We start from the raw sequence: 19,172 nt of genomic DNA, 5'->3' as shown, positions 1-19,172 counted from the left end.
CAGATCTCCTTGAGAATGTTGATACTCAACCAGACAAATCTGACCTCTAAAAGGACTGTTACAATAGGCACATATTACATCTTTTTTTTATTACACAAAGTAATTCCTATTACAAAGATATCATTTCAACGGTTTGAAATAAATATGACCTCCATACAGTACACGATCATTGCAACCAACTACATTTGTTATTGTAAAAGAAAGACTAAATAATAAAAAACCATGATAACTGGCTTACCATACATACACAGTACACAAAAAAAGAAAATAATTACAAATAAATGATTATGTATTTCAGTATAGCTCTTCTTGATGGAGTTGCATGTTAGGCTGTGGAACATTTCATGTCATGTTATGAGTGTAGAGTGTTCAGTATATCTCGAGGGAGACGGGTAGTAAACCCAGAGTTCTGTGCTTTCTCATAGTGTTGGGGGATCGTTCCATGACCACCGCAGTAGACCGCTATCTCTAAGATTAGTTGTAGGCTACTTTGTTGTGCAGTCAACTGCTTTTCCCCCCACATGGCTATTTGATGAAGAGAAGCATGCATTTGGACCAGGCCAGCAGAACTCCAGGCCACAAAGTGAGAGAGGACGTCAACACTGTTGTCTGACAAGGGGACTGGGAGAGGAGTGGGGTCCGGATAAGACAGGACAACCAGAACATTATTTCTTTCTTTCTCCCACTCTCCCTCCATCCCTCCCTCGGTCCTCCCCTCCTCTCCTCTCCTCTGAAGGGTTTATGATGGGTCTTGGTGTCCCTGGATGGCTGAGTCTTCACCCTCAGGGGGTGGTGAGGCCCCAGAGGCCCCTTCTGGAAGACAAAGGAATCACGGTTTATCAAAAAGACACACAGAAACACACACACACACACACACACACACACACACACACACACACACACACACACACACACACACCCACACACACACACACACACACACAGAGCTGTGAAGAGTTTGGCTTGCCTGTCAGTTAGCTATAAATCTGACTAAAAGGCACAGAAAATAATGAAAAGCAAAAGGAAGAAAAGACTTCCTTGTACCACACAATATCAGCTGTACATAACATATGTTATGTATGTAAATATGTTAAACATATTTACATATTTCCCAGCAATGGGTTGTCATTGTCATGAGGTCAAATTGGTTGTCATGTCATGGGGACTTGGGAACTCAGGCTAGTAATAAAATAAATGAAACTGCAGCAGAAACAACTAAACGGCCACGTCAAAGTTGTCATTATGTCAACCATTCATTATGCATTCTATTGCGTAACACTGTCTTAGACCCACCAGATACACTAAGGGAAGTGTGAATGGACTGGATAAGTGGACAGAGACAGCAGGAACACATGCAGCTCGCAGCTGCAACTGTACTTGTTGTCGTCAGACTTAAAACGGGAGACAACAACTTCTCACTGGACAGCAGATTGGCTGAGACCTGTCTGTCTGTCTGTCTGTCTGTGTCTGTCTGTCTGTGTGTGTCTGTGTGTCTGTCTGTCTGTCTGTCTGACTGTCTGTGTGTGTCTGTGTCTGTGTGTCTGTGTGTCTGTCTGTCTGTCTGTCTGTCTGTGTGTGTATGTCTGTGTGTCTGTGTGTCTGCTCACCTGCAGCCTTCAGGTCCATCTCTGCCATGTCTTTGGTTAGTTCACTGGTGCTTGCTGCCTTCCCCTCTCCTGTGATGTCGGGCACGGCGTTCCTGCGGCCCGTGCGGTCACAGTTGATGAAATCGGAGTATGACGTCGCCTCCACGTCCATCATCTGTCCATGACCAGAGCTCTCATTACACCTGTGAGAGAGAGAGAGGGAGGGAGGGAGGGAGACAGGGAGAGAGAGAGAGACAGAGAGAGGGAGAGAGAGAGGCAGAGAGAGAGAGAGTGAGAGAGAGAGACAGAGAGTGAGAGAGAGAGCCACAGAGAGAGAGAGAGAAAGAGAGAGAGAGAGAAAGAGAAAGAGAGAGAGAGAAAGAGGGAGAGACAAAAAGAGAAAGTCCAATGCTCTTGTTAGTAGTGGAGAATGTGTCAACATTACGTCCACCGCCTTGTATTGTTTGTAGACGGATATACAACAGTGTTATCACTGATAAGCAGTACAAGAGTCCAGGGAAATCCAATGCCATTTCCTCAACTATAGGTGGTTTCAACAGTAACAACAAAAAACCCATCATTGCGCTGTGTAGAAATAAAAATGTCAGTAAACAAACCTTTATTCATATTTCAATTAACCATATCAACTCAATTTAGAGGTTTGAGTAGGATTCTCTTTCTCTCTCTCTCGCATTCCCTCTTTTGATTAACATAACAATAACATTATTTCCCTTTCTATTTCTACATAGTGGCTAATGGAGCTAGTAGGGCTTGTGCTAATTTGCTGCCCTAATTACATCTACAAAAACAAAAGCATTTAACTGTGACTGGTCTCTCTCTCTCCCCTCTCCCCCCTACCCCCACCCCCCTCACTCCTCATTTCCCTAGGCCCGTCCTAAAACTACTCGTGCTGCAAGTTTGCTTTAGTGGCAAAGGAGAGGAATTATAAAACAAGGGGGCTGATCAATAAAACCAAAGTGAATGTGCTTTAAAGCCTTACGAAGGGCGGATGGGGGAAGAGGGAGAGAGAGAGAGCAAGAGAGATGCCCCGGCAAAAAAGCGTATTGAGCTTGCATTAGCTATTCAATCCTCTCCTCTCCCCGGCCCATATTTAACTGGGTCATGGATCCTGCCAGCCACTAAAACACTATACAGCTGATGGGTCCTCAGAGAAAAGACAGAGAGGGAGAGGGAAAAAGGAGTTGCTCCAAAAAGAAGAGCGAGTCTGACTGCAGCATTTAAAAGTAGGCCTAGAGCGAAGAGGGACAGAGTCAGTATGTATACATTGCCTTCGGGAAGTATTCAGTCTATGTTATAGACTCAATAAAAAATGGATTCAATTAAAATAATTTGCCATCCTTCCACACACAATACCCCAGAATGACAAAGCGACCAAACTAGTTTTTTTGAAATTTCTGTAATTTTTTTCTTTAAAATTGAAATACAGAAATACATCATGTACATAAGTATTCAGACCCTTTGCTATGACACTCTTAAAATGACCTAAAATGCCATCAACAAATCACTCAATAAATTGAATTAAGTCCATGGATGTCACTACTAACTCAGCTAATTTCATAATTTTCAATTGACAAACTCCCCAGTCCCTGCCAGTGACAAACATACCCATAACTCGATGCAGCTACCACTATTCTTCACACAAGAGATAGTGTGGAAACTGCATTGCATGTGCTGGATTTGCACTAAACTGTATCACTTGAATTCATTGCTGCAAACACAATTTTGGATATAAGAGATTATTTTCCATTAAGGGATTATTTTTGGCCACTTGGTTATAGACCAATTTTGTAGAGTGACTGAAATGATGTTGTCCCATCGACTGTGCTTTTTCCTCTCCACTATTCAACTTTGTATATTTCTGTAAGTCTCCCCAAGCCTCAGGGTCACATTATGAGCAGTTTTGTTGCTCTCCACATTGAGTAATTTATAGCATTTTAAGAGTGTCATAGCAAAGGGTCTGAAAAGTTATGTACATGAGCATGAGGTATTTCTGTATTTTAAAATGTACTGAAATAAAACAATTTTGCATTTTAAATTGAGTCTATAACACAACAAAATGTGGAAAAAGTGAAGGGGTCTGAATACTTTCCGAAGGCACTTTATGGCTGGCACACACACACACACACACCTCCCCACCACCACAAAACTCTTCACATGATGTTGATCAATATCACAATACATTTACAATGCGAGGTTGTCAACTAGCACAAAGTGCTATTATATACTCAAAGTCATACACACATATACTCACCGGCCACTTTATTAGGTACACCTTTTCAACTGCTCGTTAACGCAAATATCTAATCAGCCAATCATGTGGCAGCAACTCAATGCATTTAGGCATGTAGACATGGTCAAGACGATCTGCTGAAGTTCAAACCAAGCATCAGAATGGGAAAGAAAGGTGATTTAAGTGACTTTGAACGTGGCATGGTTGTTGGTGCCAGACGGGCTGTTTTGAGTATTTCAGAAAGAGCGGATCTACTGGGATTTTTCCAGCACAACCATCTCTAGGGGTAACAGAGAATGGTCCGAAAAATTCTAATCCAGTGAGCAGCAGTTCTCTGGGCGAAAATGGTGGTGGTGGTGTAATGGTGGTGTAATTTCTTGGCACAAATCTTCAGCAACTGCCTTATGACCTCATGATATTATAATGTCAATATGGACCAAAATCTCTGAGGAATGTTTCCAGCACCTTGGTGAATCTATGCCACAAAGAATTAAGGCAGTTCTGAAGAAAAAAGAGAGGGGATCCAACCCAGTACTAGCAAGGTGTGCCTAATAAAGTGGCCGGTGAGTGTATATTGTAACCACAGAGAAAGATAAACAGATAAACAGTACCCGGAAAAAAAAAAGAAACCCATGAACCCTGAGGAAGTCACTGGGCAGCAAAACAGAATGTTGGCAGGACAAGAACAAGCCCAGGGGCCAGGGCTAGCCGGGGCCAGGACGCTTTCACTCAAATTCCTTCAGTATCATTCAAGGGTTTCACGGATTGTTTCCCCTCTCAGTGAAGCTCTGTATCTCACCATGCCAAATAGGAAGTGACCAGGGTCAGTCACAGACTGGGGCAGCTGTGCCCCGTGCTGAGCAGCCTGGGAATGCTTAGACTTCAGCAGTGTGGACTGTGGGCTGCGTACAGTCGGCCCCCTCCAGGGGAGAATAATGGTTCAGTACCTCATCGTACCAGGAAATGTCACGGGCCTGGCTGGCGTTCTCCTGAACGCTCCCACAAAGACAAGAGCTGCTCTGTGCTACAAACGCACAGGACATAATCACATACAGTATAATAATGTGTAGGCTTAAAACGGTATACTTCTGCACTCATCAGCCCGAAAACAATATGGTTATGCTACTCATCCTGTATCACCTATTTAAACGGTATCTCTAATCCTTTGCATGGCCAGTAAACTGACATTTTCCTGGAACTGAATTCACTGTAGTGCCTCACAGAAAAAATAAAGATTTTGCTCTGCCACACAGACAGAGATTCTGTTTGAACATCTACATTGGGCCATCATACATTTTTTTAATTTTTTATAATAACGATACAGCACACACAGCCTCGGCAGTGTCTCTGGAAAGACTGTGTGTGTGTGTGTGTGTGTGTTCCTCGACTGCTCTGTACTGACGAACCCGTCGTTATTCTGTGCCTAACAACAGCTTATGGGAAGCCTTATCTAATTGCCAACCTGTTGTTTAATTAGGCGCTCTCAGCCCGGCTTGCTCACACACACAGATCCCCCCAACGCCACGAGATCATTAACACGTTACCATGGAGGGACGTTCTGCCCTTTAGTACATGTTGACTCTCGGTCTGGTGTCTCTGGTCTGGTCTCAGCTGTGGCAGAACATAACAATGTTGCATCAGCACCCCGTTGAAGCTAGTTCACACATACAGTACACAGCCCGCCCCCCCCCCCCCCCCCCCTATAATTAACTGGTATGTGTTATGTAGGCCTTTTATGCACTGATACATAGGACTGCATACAGCATGAGGCAAGCAGCTTGGTATGCAACCAACCACAGACATTTGAGTCATGCACTGCTAAGTGACTTGCATGGTTTGTTAACAACACAAGTGACCTTTTGTTATCAACTAGAGTAATACAGACATCCGGTGGTTAAGTCCCTCATCATGAAATCATCAGTTAGAGTGCTGTAGTCATCGGATGAAGCCTAATTTTAGGCCAAGTCTATGTCAATGGCTATATATAGTCTATATAAAACAGTATATTAAAAAGAAAAATAGTCTACCCAAAAAAATCCAACACAGAATTTTTTTTTTTTTTTTACAAGGCATTTGGGAGTAGTCTCTTGGTTAGAACAACATGAAAAAACAGCTATTCCACCTCAGCTTTCCATTGTCAAAACCAAGTTAGGTCACAGTTTAATAGTCACAATGGTAACTTAAGACTTCTCCTCAGCCAATGGCCCACTTATGAAAACTGGGTTCTTTATGTGCTGAAAGGGCAGAGGAGGGAAGGAAACTCGACACAGCTGCAACTGCAAACGACCGGAGGAAAAATGTCACAGGTGTGCCGCCTTTCACTCCAGACAAAAACACCCTCACAAACTCTGTAATCACTCACTACCACCATCATGAACCCTGAAAATCACTCATTACCACCACCATGAACCCTGAAAATCACTCACTACCACCACCATGAACCCTGAAAATCACTCACAACCAGGACTAAACTGAGTTTGGCCTGAGGCTGTCTTGTTAGCCACAAGTGTCAAAAGCAGTGTATGTATGTGGTCCTCTTGACTGTGATAACAATGATTTTTACTGGACTCAACAGCTGATATGACCTCTTTGGCTCTCAGAAACATAGTCTGTAGTGTGAAGCTAAGGCAGTATGGTGTAACTGAAGACTCACTAGTTCAGTGTGAATCTCCATAGGCCAACTAGTAGACATACTTTGATTGGGCTTTGATTGGTTCCATTTACAGTCAGTAGGGCCAATCAGTGGTCGATGAGGGACAGAGACAGGAGGAGAAAAGCCTACTGAACTCTTGATTGGATAAAGCAGGCCTCTGTTGATGTGAACACGGGTCGTGTCAGGGCAACAAGTAACAGGAGAAGCACACAGAAGATATTAGGAACAAAAGCCTGTGTGAGATCACTGAGGGAATACAATATGAGTCAGCAGAATAGCTTTCACTGGGCCATTAGGGAGACAAGTTTGTAGGATCCCGCTGGAGCCTTTTAAGCCTGATTTCTGTGTAATAAACTCACATTATCTGCAATAACCCAGCACAAAGAATGGCTGCCTTGCTGCCTTCATAGTCCATTAAGGCCATCTCCCATCCAATTTCAATGTCTGTCAACTAATTTCACAGCAGTTATTGACAGAGGGGGGAGGAAAGCCTCCACATGATTGACTCTTAACTCTCGCTCATAGCAACAAGCTCCCTTCAGTGGTTTTCACCTCCTGGTTGCTTTGGTGCTCCTCAGTAATTGCACATACATCAATGTTTTAAGATAAAATGAGTGTAGTAGGGTATTCATGTTAAAATACTAAATGGAAAATTAAAGTGATCAAGCAAGACAGATCAGTCTATGAAAGCTACCGTCTTCATAAACGGGGGTTGCAAAACTTCAACAGGAAAGGGAGAAAAGCAAGCTACTGAACCACAGGCTGCCGAGTAGAAACAGGACACACAAAAACTCCTTATATTCCTGTTTGTCACTCATGTCTATGTTCAGCCAAACACTGAACCCGTTTATGGTCAATCACCAATATGAGCCTCATTCACAACGCCTCCACCAATGTCAAATAATTTAGGCAAGAGAAAGGGTGGCAAGTGTTCCATCTTACCCTGATAATGAGCTCTGGCTCTGGCTCGCCCTCTTGTTGAGGAGTGGAGGCTACACAAACACACACTCCACTTGTACAGACTCCAGACTGTGTGCAGAGACAGTCGTCCATTTAGACCCTCCAAAAAGATAAGTGTCGCCCACAGCCACCGACCGCACCGCACAACTCACCAGCAGAGTGCCTCAACTCCTTTCACTGCCACTAAGCTGCGGAGATCCTCGGGAGTCGCCTATTCACATGATGTCAGCAGCTGCTGGTTGGACTACCAACCCACTTAAACACACAGGGGGTTTGTATTTCCTCTGCACACATTAGCATTGTTGTTCTACACTGGTCTTCCCTTCATAAATAAATAAAGGCATTTCTATTGAATACTGGGAGATTATGTGTCCCTGCTGTGCGGTATAGGCTTCCTCTTTTTATGAGGCCCAGCCCGGCCGGGTGTGAAGACCTAATTGGTCCTGGTGGAGTGAGTATAATCTTGTGTTGTGAGAAAGCTAGCCGAGCCTAGCCTGGTCTGTATAACGGTTGCAGCCATTTGTATTTGTCCAGTAAGGCATTCCCTCGACTGGAGGAGGCCACGGTCGGACATCTTTGCCAAGTTTAATTTAGAAACGTCACTAGGGGCTTTTTTTGCAGTTGTCACCGTTGCTCCAAATGGAAATCACAGCTCCCCTAGCCTGTAGCAACAAGCCAATTAAAACTCTATACAGTATGCTGACTCTCCCCCCCCCCCCCTTTTGAATCCACAGAAACATTGAGTTGGATGACAGTATCATGAGTGGGCCTACGGTCAGTTTCCCTGTCCATCACAATGACATGATCGTTTTATGAGTTGAGCATGCCATTCCCCCATTCCCCTCACTATCCATCATTCCATTGAGTTCCTATCCGTAAGTCCTTTCTAACCCCCCACCCCCCAAGGATAGAGGTCTGTCCAAGCCTATCAGCATCCAATACAGGAGAATGACATTGAAGAGTGAGCTGATGAACAAAACAACAGCTACTCCAACAGCAACTTGCCGTCAAAAAGATATACAGTAAAATCAAAAATCAATCCTTGCTGGGTAATCTTGGCAGACAGTGAAATAGCGGCTCCACTTCACAAGCGACAGAGAGACCACTTTAGAACTCTGAACAACTCAATAATATGCCATTTGCACTTGCTAAAAGATCATTTGGACCATTCCGAGTTGGCAGAGAGGTGCCGGTGGTGATGTGGACAGAGAGGACACTCAATTCTACTACAATCCTGGTGTCCCAATTCTTCACCCTTTTCCCTGAAGTGTGCACTTGTGTACTCCCCTATATGGATTTTTATATACAAATCTATGGGTTAAAAGCCCACACTTACACACCACTGCAATGCTTTCAAATACTAGGTGGTGAAGTGCACAAGCACACTTCAGGGGAAAGGGTGTGGACTCACTGGGAGGCCCAGGGGACAAACGGTGACATCACCCTGACCTCCCCCACATATGACTCACCCCAGCTTTAGGAAGTCCTTCATGACTTCCACATTATTCTCAAGGCGCCAATTCATGTACTGGAACTCGCTGCTTCCACTGAATAAAAGGTTGACACCAACTGAGGCCAACAAGGCTAGCCTTGACACGTCACACCTGTTGAGTTGTGATGAAGTAGAGTACCACCGGAACATTCTCTTACATGACTGAATATAGACCTATCTGAAAACGTTTACAGGAATGAATATAGACCTATCTGAAAATGTTTACAGGAATGAATAAATATCTCTGCCTTTTGAATATTTGTTACATGACAATTCAGGTAATGGTAAAGAACGAAATCTTCATGTCATGAACAAAAATGAGTTGCCTTTAACAATACAGGCAGACTACAATGCATATCCTAGTCCCTTTGAAGGCCATGTACTGTTAAAATAGTCTCTGTGGTGAACAAACCAAGGCATCATCACAATTGTGTTTTTGTACAAGGTAAAAAAAATAAAAGGGTGTCAAATGACCTGCTCCGAGAGAGCCAGTACACTCATTCTGGTGAATGGCTACTTTGAGTGGAAGTACAGGAAAAATAGAACATGATCTAAAATCAATCCTCTCAGACTTACACACACAGACAGACAGACATCAATAACCCTCTAACCCTGCTCCACCCAGTCAGACACATGAGCATGAGTCCACTGCAGCAACATGCCCAGCCCCAGGGTAGAGGAATTCCCCTGTGTGTGTGTGTGTGTGTGTGTGTGTGTGTGTGTGTGTGTGTGTGTGTGTGTGTGTGTGTGTAAGATGTCATTTCACCACTGAGTCAGAAGCAGGTGACTCAACTGAGCACGAGAGAAACATTAAATGTTAGGCTCCAAATAAACTCACTCAAATTCTAAAAAGCAGAGACAAATGTGACGGCAGCTGGTGAAAGGGGGAACAAGTTAGTAACCAATCCAAATGTTCGGAAACCTTTTTTATATATTAAAACCTGACTCTGCTAACAATGTAAAGTAGTGTTATAGTTAACTAGGTAGTAGTGGGGATTACTCACCGAATTGCCATATTTTGGCTTGACTAGCGAGCGTGTCATTGATTTTCGACAACGTTCTGAATAAAAGTCTGAACATTTGGTCGGTTGCCGACTTGTTCCCCCTTTCACCAGCTGCAGTCAGTCACAAATTGTTTGGTCTTTCCACACACAAAAGAAATGCACGGTTGGAAAAACACAGTTGATTTAAAATGGTATGCAATCTTCCCAGACAGCCTGGGGAGCAAAAGACCAATCCCAGACATCCTCTTCACAGAGCACAATGAGATTAGGAGAAAAACATGAGGGCAACAAACAAGCCAAATTCAATAGAAGAAGGCTTTGAAGTTCAACACAAGCAATGTTCTCAAAAACAAGTGAGACATGGGTAATAATATTAGTGCAGCTTCAGCAGAGGCTGGTGGAGGTAGAGATCGGAGGACAGGCTCATTGTAATGCATGGTATTGGAATGGGGAAATGCAAATGTCACAATGTGCTGTATATCATTCCTCTAATTCATAGCTTTCAGTCACGTGGTTTCTTCCCTAGCAACCACCAAACTGACGGGCAAAAAGTATCATAGCAACATCGCTCAACATGGCTGCCTACTATTTAGACCACCTCACTCATGAAGAACTATCAAGATACACGACGGTGATAGGAGTGGAGGATTGACACCATTCAAATAGTGTTGGATTCCCTGTCTTCTACTCTATCCGGACACGTTGGAATTATTTTCCTAGAATCAAAGTTATTGACCTGCAAAGGGTGCCTCCTTGACCGGCTTTTCCCGTGAATAACACCGGTTATGGAGGTGGTACAAACATAAGACTATTATTGCTAAATTCACCATCAGTATACGGTCATTTTGAGCCCTTAACCACCGCGCTGACACCCCGAGAAGATATACTTTTAATATGAAACTCGATCAACCGGGCGTTCACCGGCTGCTGGACGAAACTCCCAACTCCCGCTGTCAGCGAGGCGAGGGAATATTTATATCCGGGAATTCGCTCCTTGCTGTGTCCACGGTGATAGGAGTGGAGGATCGACTCCATTCAAATAGTGTTGGATTCCCTGTCTTCTACTCTATCCGGACACGTTGGAATTATTTTCCTAACCCACGGGAAATCAAAGTTATTAACCCGCAAAAAGTGGGTTTTGCCCGCAAAAAGTGCCTTTTGCCCGTCAGGTGGGCGTTTCCACTATGCTGTGACGTCACATGAAAGCTATGAATACAGGGGTCTTCAACCTTTTTCAACCCAAGGACCCCTTGGACGAGAGACAAACAGAACAGGGACCCCCACATGTAATATATATTTTTAAATGTCTCACATTTTAAAGCCTATAATAACTTTTATATTTACTTCATTCACCTTATTATTCACCGTATTAACCTATTTATATACTGGGTTATTAGCCTATATGTGTTTATGATTGATAAAACGTTCATGCATTATTATGATTGGTTATTATTATTGTTGTTGTTGTTGATGAGGCTTATATTTTCTATTATTATTATTATTATTTTTCAACAATGAAACTTTTAGCTTCAGGAAGCCAGGTATGCCTACCTCAGTGAGATGACTGGCCCTGGTTGGTGGTACACAGCTTGTCTATTCTGGGGGAGATGGAGGTTGTCAGGCAGAGCATCATGTCATCCTCAGACTGCTGTCTGGAACGCCGGTATTTGCTCTTCAGGTAGGTGAGGGAGGAGAATCCACTTTCACAAAGATAAGTTGTTGCGAAAGGCAAGAGGCTCATCGAGAACTGGGTGAGAGGCTGTGACTCGTACACATTATTGTGTGTACTACTGTCTGTGGTTAGGTCAATCAGCTGATCTTCCTCAGCGGCTGTCAGGTTTAGGCATCGGATGCATTGTCTCTGCATGGAAACCGTATCCATGTCTTGTGCTTTCTCCAAGACTTAGTCTCAGAAAAGTACTTCTCAAATTGACTTTCGAGTGCCTCCAAGTGATCAACAATTGCGCATTTCACGTCAGGCGAGGGCACCGCGGAATCCGCGGAAATGCATTGAAATGCGCAGCCAGCTCCGCGCGGTAGCAGAATCTCGTGGATAGCGTAATTCAAAGACGCACCCAATACTGATCCACGGGAAAGCCATCTGACCTTGGAATGGTAAAGGAGCGCGTAATAGTGGCGCATAGAGAAGCAAAGAGGCGGGTTTGTTATTATCAAACTAACTAAATTAGTAACGTTATGCTAGTTATTAATTAACGTTAATTTCGCAATGAAGACAAACATACTTCCAAAAAGTGAACAACGTCCACACATACAACACCAGAGGAAGCTCCACGAACCACGTTCAACCGCGTTGCACCACAAACAAGGGGTTAAACTCGTTTGCAAACTATGCAGTAAAAATGTGGAACGCCCTTCCTATAATCTTAAAGGAGTGCAAAACACTGCCCACCTTCAAAACCACTCTCAAAAAACATTTACAGGAGGCTGCAATCCGTAACTGGACCCTCTAAATCAAAAATCAGATTAAAAGACCCGAACTACCCACTGTACATACTTTGTGTTTTGTCCCCCGCCCCCACCTGTGGTGTATGTCCCCACCTGTCCTACCCGCTGTACATACCTGATGTTTTGTTGTATTGTATATCTAGTATTGTTCTTCCCATGATGGATGTATTTTTATCTTGTAGATAGTAATAGTTATTTGTCTGTATTATTGTGTAGATAGTACTAGTTTTTGTTTTCCTGTCTGTCTTACATGTAACGATGAATTGAAAATCAAGGACCCCAATTGAAATAAGCCAGTGGCTTTCTTGGGTTTTTATCCTTTTAGTTGACCTTGTATGTAATATGTACTTTCATGTACCTACTTCTGCAAATCTTCTAATAAAGTTTTCAATCAATCAATCAATCAAGACAGAACTGCAGCGTTTTAGCCAACACCTAGCTTGCTAGACAGGTGTTTTTTTTTTTTTTTTAGCTGACGTTATGTGAGACTCTAGAATCACGGGCATCATTTATTTTGTAAATAGTTTTTGTCAAAAGTAGCTTATTATTGCCTATTAATGCTTGTACTTTACTCAATATCATTTTTGTTATATTTTTTAATTCTCACTGATTATTTTGGTGAAAAATGTCAATTATTATGACAAAAATTGGCGGACCCCCTGCAGTACCTCTGCGGACCCCCTAGGGGTCGCGGACCCCCGGTTGAAGACCACTGCTCTAATACAAAGACAGAAAAACACAATCAAATGTAATACGTGCAACATAGCCTAAGTAAGAACAGTTTTACATGGAACTTAAAACTGCTGACCCTCTCTACGGCTGACCCGTTGATGGTGATGGGATCCTGTTCCCAACCATTCCTCCTGAAGTCCACCACCATCTCCTTGGTCTTGTCAGTGTTGAGAGAGAGAGAGGTTGTTCTCCTGGCTGTACTGAGCCAGGCGGTCGACCTCTCTCCTGTCAGCCGTCTCGTTGTTGTCGGTGATCAGGCCGATCACTGTTGTGTCATCAGCGATTTTTAATCACTAGAGCTGTGTGTGGCCACGCAGTCGTGGGTGAACAGGGAGTAGAGGAGGGGACTCACGTAGCCTTTGGGGGGCACCTGTGTTGAGGATTAGAGGGGCGGAGGTCTTCAAGCCCATTCTCACCACCTGGCGTCGGTCCGACAGGAAGTCCAACATCCAGTCACATAGGCCAGGGTTAAGGCCTAGGTGTCTGAGCTTGGTGTCGAGCCTGGAATGGACAATGGTGTTGAATGCTGAACTGTAGTCTACGAACAGCATCCTCACATAGGAGTTCATCTTGTCCAGGTGGGTGAGGGCGGAGTGGAGAGCTGTGGCAATGGCGTCGTCGGTGGATCTGTTTTGCCAATAGGCAAATTGGTGGAGGTCCAGATCGGGTGATAGCGAGTCACAGACCAGCCCTTTGAACAGCTTCTCATAGCATTTGCTCGCTTGGGAAGTCTACCTACATGTAGATTACATGGCAGGGAGCCCATACATGTATCAACCCCCCCCCTCCCCCCGATAGATACAGACAGAGCCGAACCAAAGCAGGTGGAGGCTGGTGGTGGTGGTGGGAACAAACACAATAGCAACATAGCACAGTAATGGCCCAACAGTACCAGGAACAATATTGTAAGCTATAGAGAGGTGTATCCTAACCACTTAGATACGCCGCCAATGCCGCCATATGTGACATGTGATTGTGTCGAGCTGTAAAGAGCACAGACAGACAGACCTGGTCCTGCCTGTATAGGCCTATGTAATGTACTGTATGTATGTAATATAGATGAATGTCAGACAAGACCTGGACATGGACATAACTTGTTGTATCTCTGTGTAGGATCCAAGTTGAAGCGACTTGAGATATGAATAACAAGGTCAGTTAAGCGCCGTTAGCTGACTATGGTGGGAGACAGTCAGGGTGACATCAAGGCATGGTTGGCTGACTATTTGGGTCTATTTCTGCTCACACATCATCATCAGACCTCAACAGTAAGCAGGTGGGTTGTCTATCAGGCCTGTTTATGCCTCTCACCAGACCCCCAACACAAGAGAATGAACAGGACCACCCTGCTGCACATCACGTGAACACGCACACGCACACGCATACACACAGACATACAGGGAGGGAGGGAGGAGAGGAAAGAATGAATGCATGTTCATCATGGCTTGCTAAATAAGGCCATTTATTCGGTCATGAGGGCTAGGCCAAGCTGTACAGTACATTGATCTAAACAGTAACAGAACATCTGATTGGGTGAGGCTCTCTTTCACAACACCTGTTAGGCCTATATTGAATGTCTTCTCCCACCATATCACCACCCCCACAACAACCAGCATACACCAGTATCTGCACTGACCATTCCAACTAGCCTACTTACCAAAGTTAAAAACACAGGTATCTACTATATGCCCATACACTCATCTATAACGGTTATGGTTTGAAAAGGAACGTTCTGATTCTGAACCAACTCTTTTGCTCTGTTGCCTTGCTGGAAGAAGTGATGGTAGAAGTGGCCTCCCTGTCTGTTGCTGGCCAAGCAATCCCACACAGCTGCAAGACAAACACACACACACACATATATATATACTGTATATACACACCCACACACACACACACACACACACACACACACAGACCTTGCTTGCTCCCTTGCTCCCACAAGTCTCTAGGAGGATGTGGGCGTTATGTGATTCTATTTGCTGAGTTGAGGAGGATGGAAAGGCACAACACTCCCCATAAGCAAGCTTACAAAGAGGCAATCATTCCATTACCGTTTCATGTAGATAATGAAGCCAGCTCTGCACTGTAATACAAAAATCTAGGCCTACCACCGTACACAAGGAGAATGCAAGTACAAACGTCATCAAATAAGTACAGGAGAGAGTAGATTGCAAAAAGCATATATCGTACATTTCATTATCCCATTCTCATGGTGTAGCTTTGCTTGTGTGGAGGTTTTTCTGAGAAATATTACGACCAGGAAAGATTTGAGAGACTTTTAAAGAATTAAAAGTTAAACTACAATAAAAACATGCAGTCTTTCATAACATCCATTCCTTCCAAGATTTCCAAGATTTACGGTCATTTGATTGTACACCAATATTATCATCTGCTGAAATATCTCACAAAATACGTGGAACATTCCTTGATCTACGCCTCAACTGTTTATGTGAATCTTAGTTAGGAGGTTTATGGCCAAATGAGAGAGGGTGCAGCCGGTCGCTGTCACATTCAATCAAGATGGTTGATAATTAAAAACAGATGTTTTTAACATGGTCCACTCTCGGCCCACTTTGGCTCACTCACTCTGGGTTCTACCCAGAAGCAATACAGGTTCTTGGGCTTGTCTCTGTAGGACAATCATTTTAGGTAGAACCCTTGTTGGTTCCAGGAAACAAAGCAAACACATAAGCAAAAAGGGTTCTTCTCCAGAGACAAGCCAATTGAAAACCTTTATTGGTTCTAGGTAGTACCTTTTTACAGTACACTAGTACACTAGGTAGTGTTCAAAATGGAGAGTGAGAAGATATCTGATGATAATCAAGTTCTTATTTAAAAAAAGAGGACATATAATTATGTATGAATATAATGGTACTGTAGCACTAGTCATCTATACAAATGAGCAAGCCATGTTAAGACAAATCAGAGTTGCTGGCTAGTTACCCAGTTATGTTAATGAATGGTTCCAGCTGCTAGATCATTAACATAATTCTCAAATGGAGTTAATCATAAGGGCTAAGCCTTTCACTTGTCCCTAAATGCAAAAGGTAATTTGCAAAAGCAATTAACATCGTGACTTTTGAAGAAGGCAAAGGTTCTTGAAAGTTACACAGCCTCACTTCACTAAAGACCTTCTGATACCTGTGAATTAGGCCTACCATAGAGGTCTTTACTGGCTTACAATTAACTCAGTACCATTGCAGTTACTTTTACCATAACCTTTTACCTTTGTGTTATTTGCTAGTCTATCAATCGAGTTTTACTTAAAATAAATGTATTACTGAGCTTCCTAAAAATAGAAAAGTGTGTTAAGAAATCTCAATGTTGGGGAAGCTTAATGTAGGCGTAAAATCATGAGTCAAGTAATACGACCAATATTAAAGAGAAAAATGTAAAAAAAATAAAAAAATAAAAAACAGGGACAACAAGGACCTCATTGTAAAAACGTAGGCCTAATTTAAAGAGTCTCTGAACTATAATATCTTTCTCTGCATAAGCGCCAGTTCTTGCCATGCCAGTGAATCAGGAGAATAGCTGGTGGTGGTGGTGGTAGTGGCACTGAGTCCTCACAAGCGAGGGAGCTAAAAACAGACCGCAGATGTCCTACAACCAAAGGGCACGGAATGCACCCAGAGGTCAACGCAGTTCTACTGGCAAAAAGCACAGCGTACAAATGTGTACACACATCACCCATAATTAGAGAGGGAGAGGAAGACGGAAATAGAAAGCACAATCAAAATATGCAATCACTACTGGAGCCAGTAAGCAGCCACCAAACATGTAGACACAGGTTTCTGGGCTTGGGCTCTGCGGTTACTCTTCTCATACTGACTAATAGCACACTCTTCCCCACTTCATGTATGTGAAGCCTTCGGCGGTCATATCCACTCACTCTACCCTCTCTAATCCATTTACTAAACAAAGAGGTACTAGACAACTTGACTCCAGCTTTTAAACAATTTATAATTATATGAACGTAATGAAGCCCTGTGTTAGGCCTACATTGATGTGTCACTCACAAATCATAAGAAATGCTATACTACAAAACATCGGTTAAGGTTTAATGTCATATTTAAGTGCCAGATGTAAGGATCTGTTCTAAATTGTACGCTTTTTTAATTGAATGTTTATGAATGCTTACACCATACACCTTATGGTTTACATGGGACTGAACATGTAACCCCAACTTTTTTTTACAGTTGCATCATCTTCAAAAGCCAAATCATGAAAGATGCAAGGATCCTCCAAACAAGTTCCTAACAGGATGCTAAAAGCCTTTGGTTCCAAGAAGTCGAAATGCCCCCAAATAGTTGTCTTGTCACAAGAGTTACTGGTACTAAGATGGGATGGCAGGTGATGGCACTGCTCCAACCATCAGAGGTAGCTCGTGGAGTATGAAATCCCCCCAGACACACTGTGTAGAACAGAAGAACGAGCTCTCAGGCTCATAATGCTGTTGTTGGCAGCTCTCAACAGCAGATATGTCATCCATTAACGGAGGGAGGAATTGGACGAGGATAGTGATGGTGTTGCTACTGCAGCACTGCAGATACTGTGCTTACCCGAACACATGACCTCTTTATTTATCTACGAAACCACTGTGTACAAATTACATGCTGAACAATCACCTCTGATTAGCTACATTCTTCACCCTGTCCCAGAGAGTATGGACATGCAGGCTTTAGTCCCAGCCGAGCACTTACATACTGTAGCTGATTCAGCTAATGGAGGTCTTGATAATTAGGCTAGATGATAAGTTGAATGAGGTGTTTCAATTTGGGGGTTTAATAAAAGCCTGCACACACCCTCCAGTACCAGGAGAGAGGAACACTGATTAAACAAGGGGCCAATGTTTAACCCCCCCCTCCCTCCCTCCCTCCCTCCCCCCTTACATGAATAAACTGAACTCATCCACTCCAGAAAGGGAGTCATAATGTGTTTCAACAAATCAAATGCCAACTTTATGATTGAGGGAGGCACAAGTGTGATGTCACATCTTCCTCTGCCAAGGCAAGTATTGGGCTAAATAAACATAAACCAGTACTTTCATGCTTGGAGAGTTCCATTGAAAACATGTTTAAAGACATAAGGGGATGCACCTGCCTTAAGGTAGCCTATTCATACACATATCTATCTGTTGCTGTCTGATGGTGCGCAATACTGTAGGAAAGGTTGCATGGATTGGATGCCTCGTATGCAAAACTGAACATTACATCTCGCCCACGATGCCGGGGGAATGCAGTTAGGTTGGATAATATTTGACTAATATTCTTAACTGTCGACTAAGCCCTTTAATAACATGTATTTTACATAAATGGCAGATTAATGTAACATCCTAACAAAGGAAATTGGCATGTTAGTGTCTACTCATAACTTCTTACTGTTATCACATTTAAGTCACAGTGGGAATGACACAAAATCTGATCGATTGACTGAACAGCCTAAGCAGGATTTAAAACGTCTCAAGTAATATCAAATACCACAGTACTGTGGCCACTGGCCTGGTTTAAAAACATGCAGGTTAACAACTAAATATACCGTCACATTTCTCGCAACATTGTTACTGTAACAAAAACACAATGGTCATGATCGACTAACCTTGATTCGCTCGCCTCTCTTTTATCCACTTGTTACAAATAGTTGTTTAACGTTACAAGCTTCAACAATATGGCCTACATTTCCAGACCCGTAGCGTTATGAAGTGTAAATCGAATCCGATCATAAAACGATGTTCGTCTTGATCAGTGATGGAAGTCCCTGGGAGCGGGAATGTTTCTCCAGGCAACGTCGGGAAACAATGAGGGAAGGTTAAACAGCTGTTTCCAAAATGGAGTTAGCCATCTCCCAGCCAATCAGACGGTGTCTTGTGATCCCAGTCTGGCATTTACTCACGCCTCTTGATGAAATATTTCACCGAAACTATTCCAAACTAAATGGGGAGTGATTTGAACCCGTTTAGGGTACAATCCGCATGTACAGTAGATTGGAAACAATTGTAGCACACTCCGAAGCTGGTTATTGTCCACATGGA

General features: G+C 43.3%; 1 protein-coding gene across 1 annotated transcript; it reads right to left on the bottom strand.

Moving 5' to 3' along the window:
* Positions 1 to 92: 92 nt before the first annotated feature.
* pkig (protein kinase (cAMP-dependent, catalytic) inhibitor gamma) lies at positions 93 to 18,902 on the bottom strand. Its single transcript, XM_080533710.1, has 3 exons — positions 18,740 to 18,902; positions 1,608 to 1,789; positions 93 to 813 (listed from the first exon to the last, which is right to left on the bottom strand). Exons 2-3 carry the CDS (start codon positions 1,759 to 1,761, stop codon positions 740 to 742), a joined length of 228 nt encoding a protein of 75 aa, XP_080389836.1. The 5' UTR covers positions 1,762 to 1,789; positions 18,740 to 18,902; the 3' UTR covers positions 93 to 739.
* Positions 18,903 to 19,172: the final 270 nt, after the last annotated feature.

The sequence above is a fragment of the Nansenia antarctica genome (assembly GCF_963989245.1).
Source record: "Nansenia antarctica genome assembly, chromosome: 6".
NCBI lineage: Eukaryota > Metazoa > Chordata > Actinopteri > Argentiniformes > Microstomatidae > Nansenia > Nansenia antarctica.
Note: the sequence above shows the minus strand (reverse complement) of the source record. Positions and strands in the feature narration are given on the sequence as shown.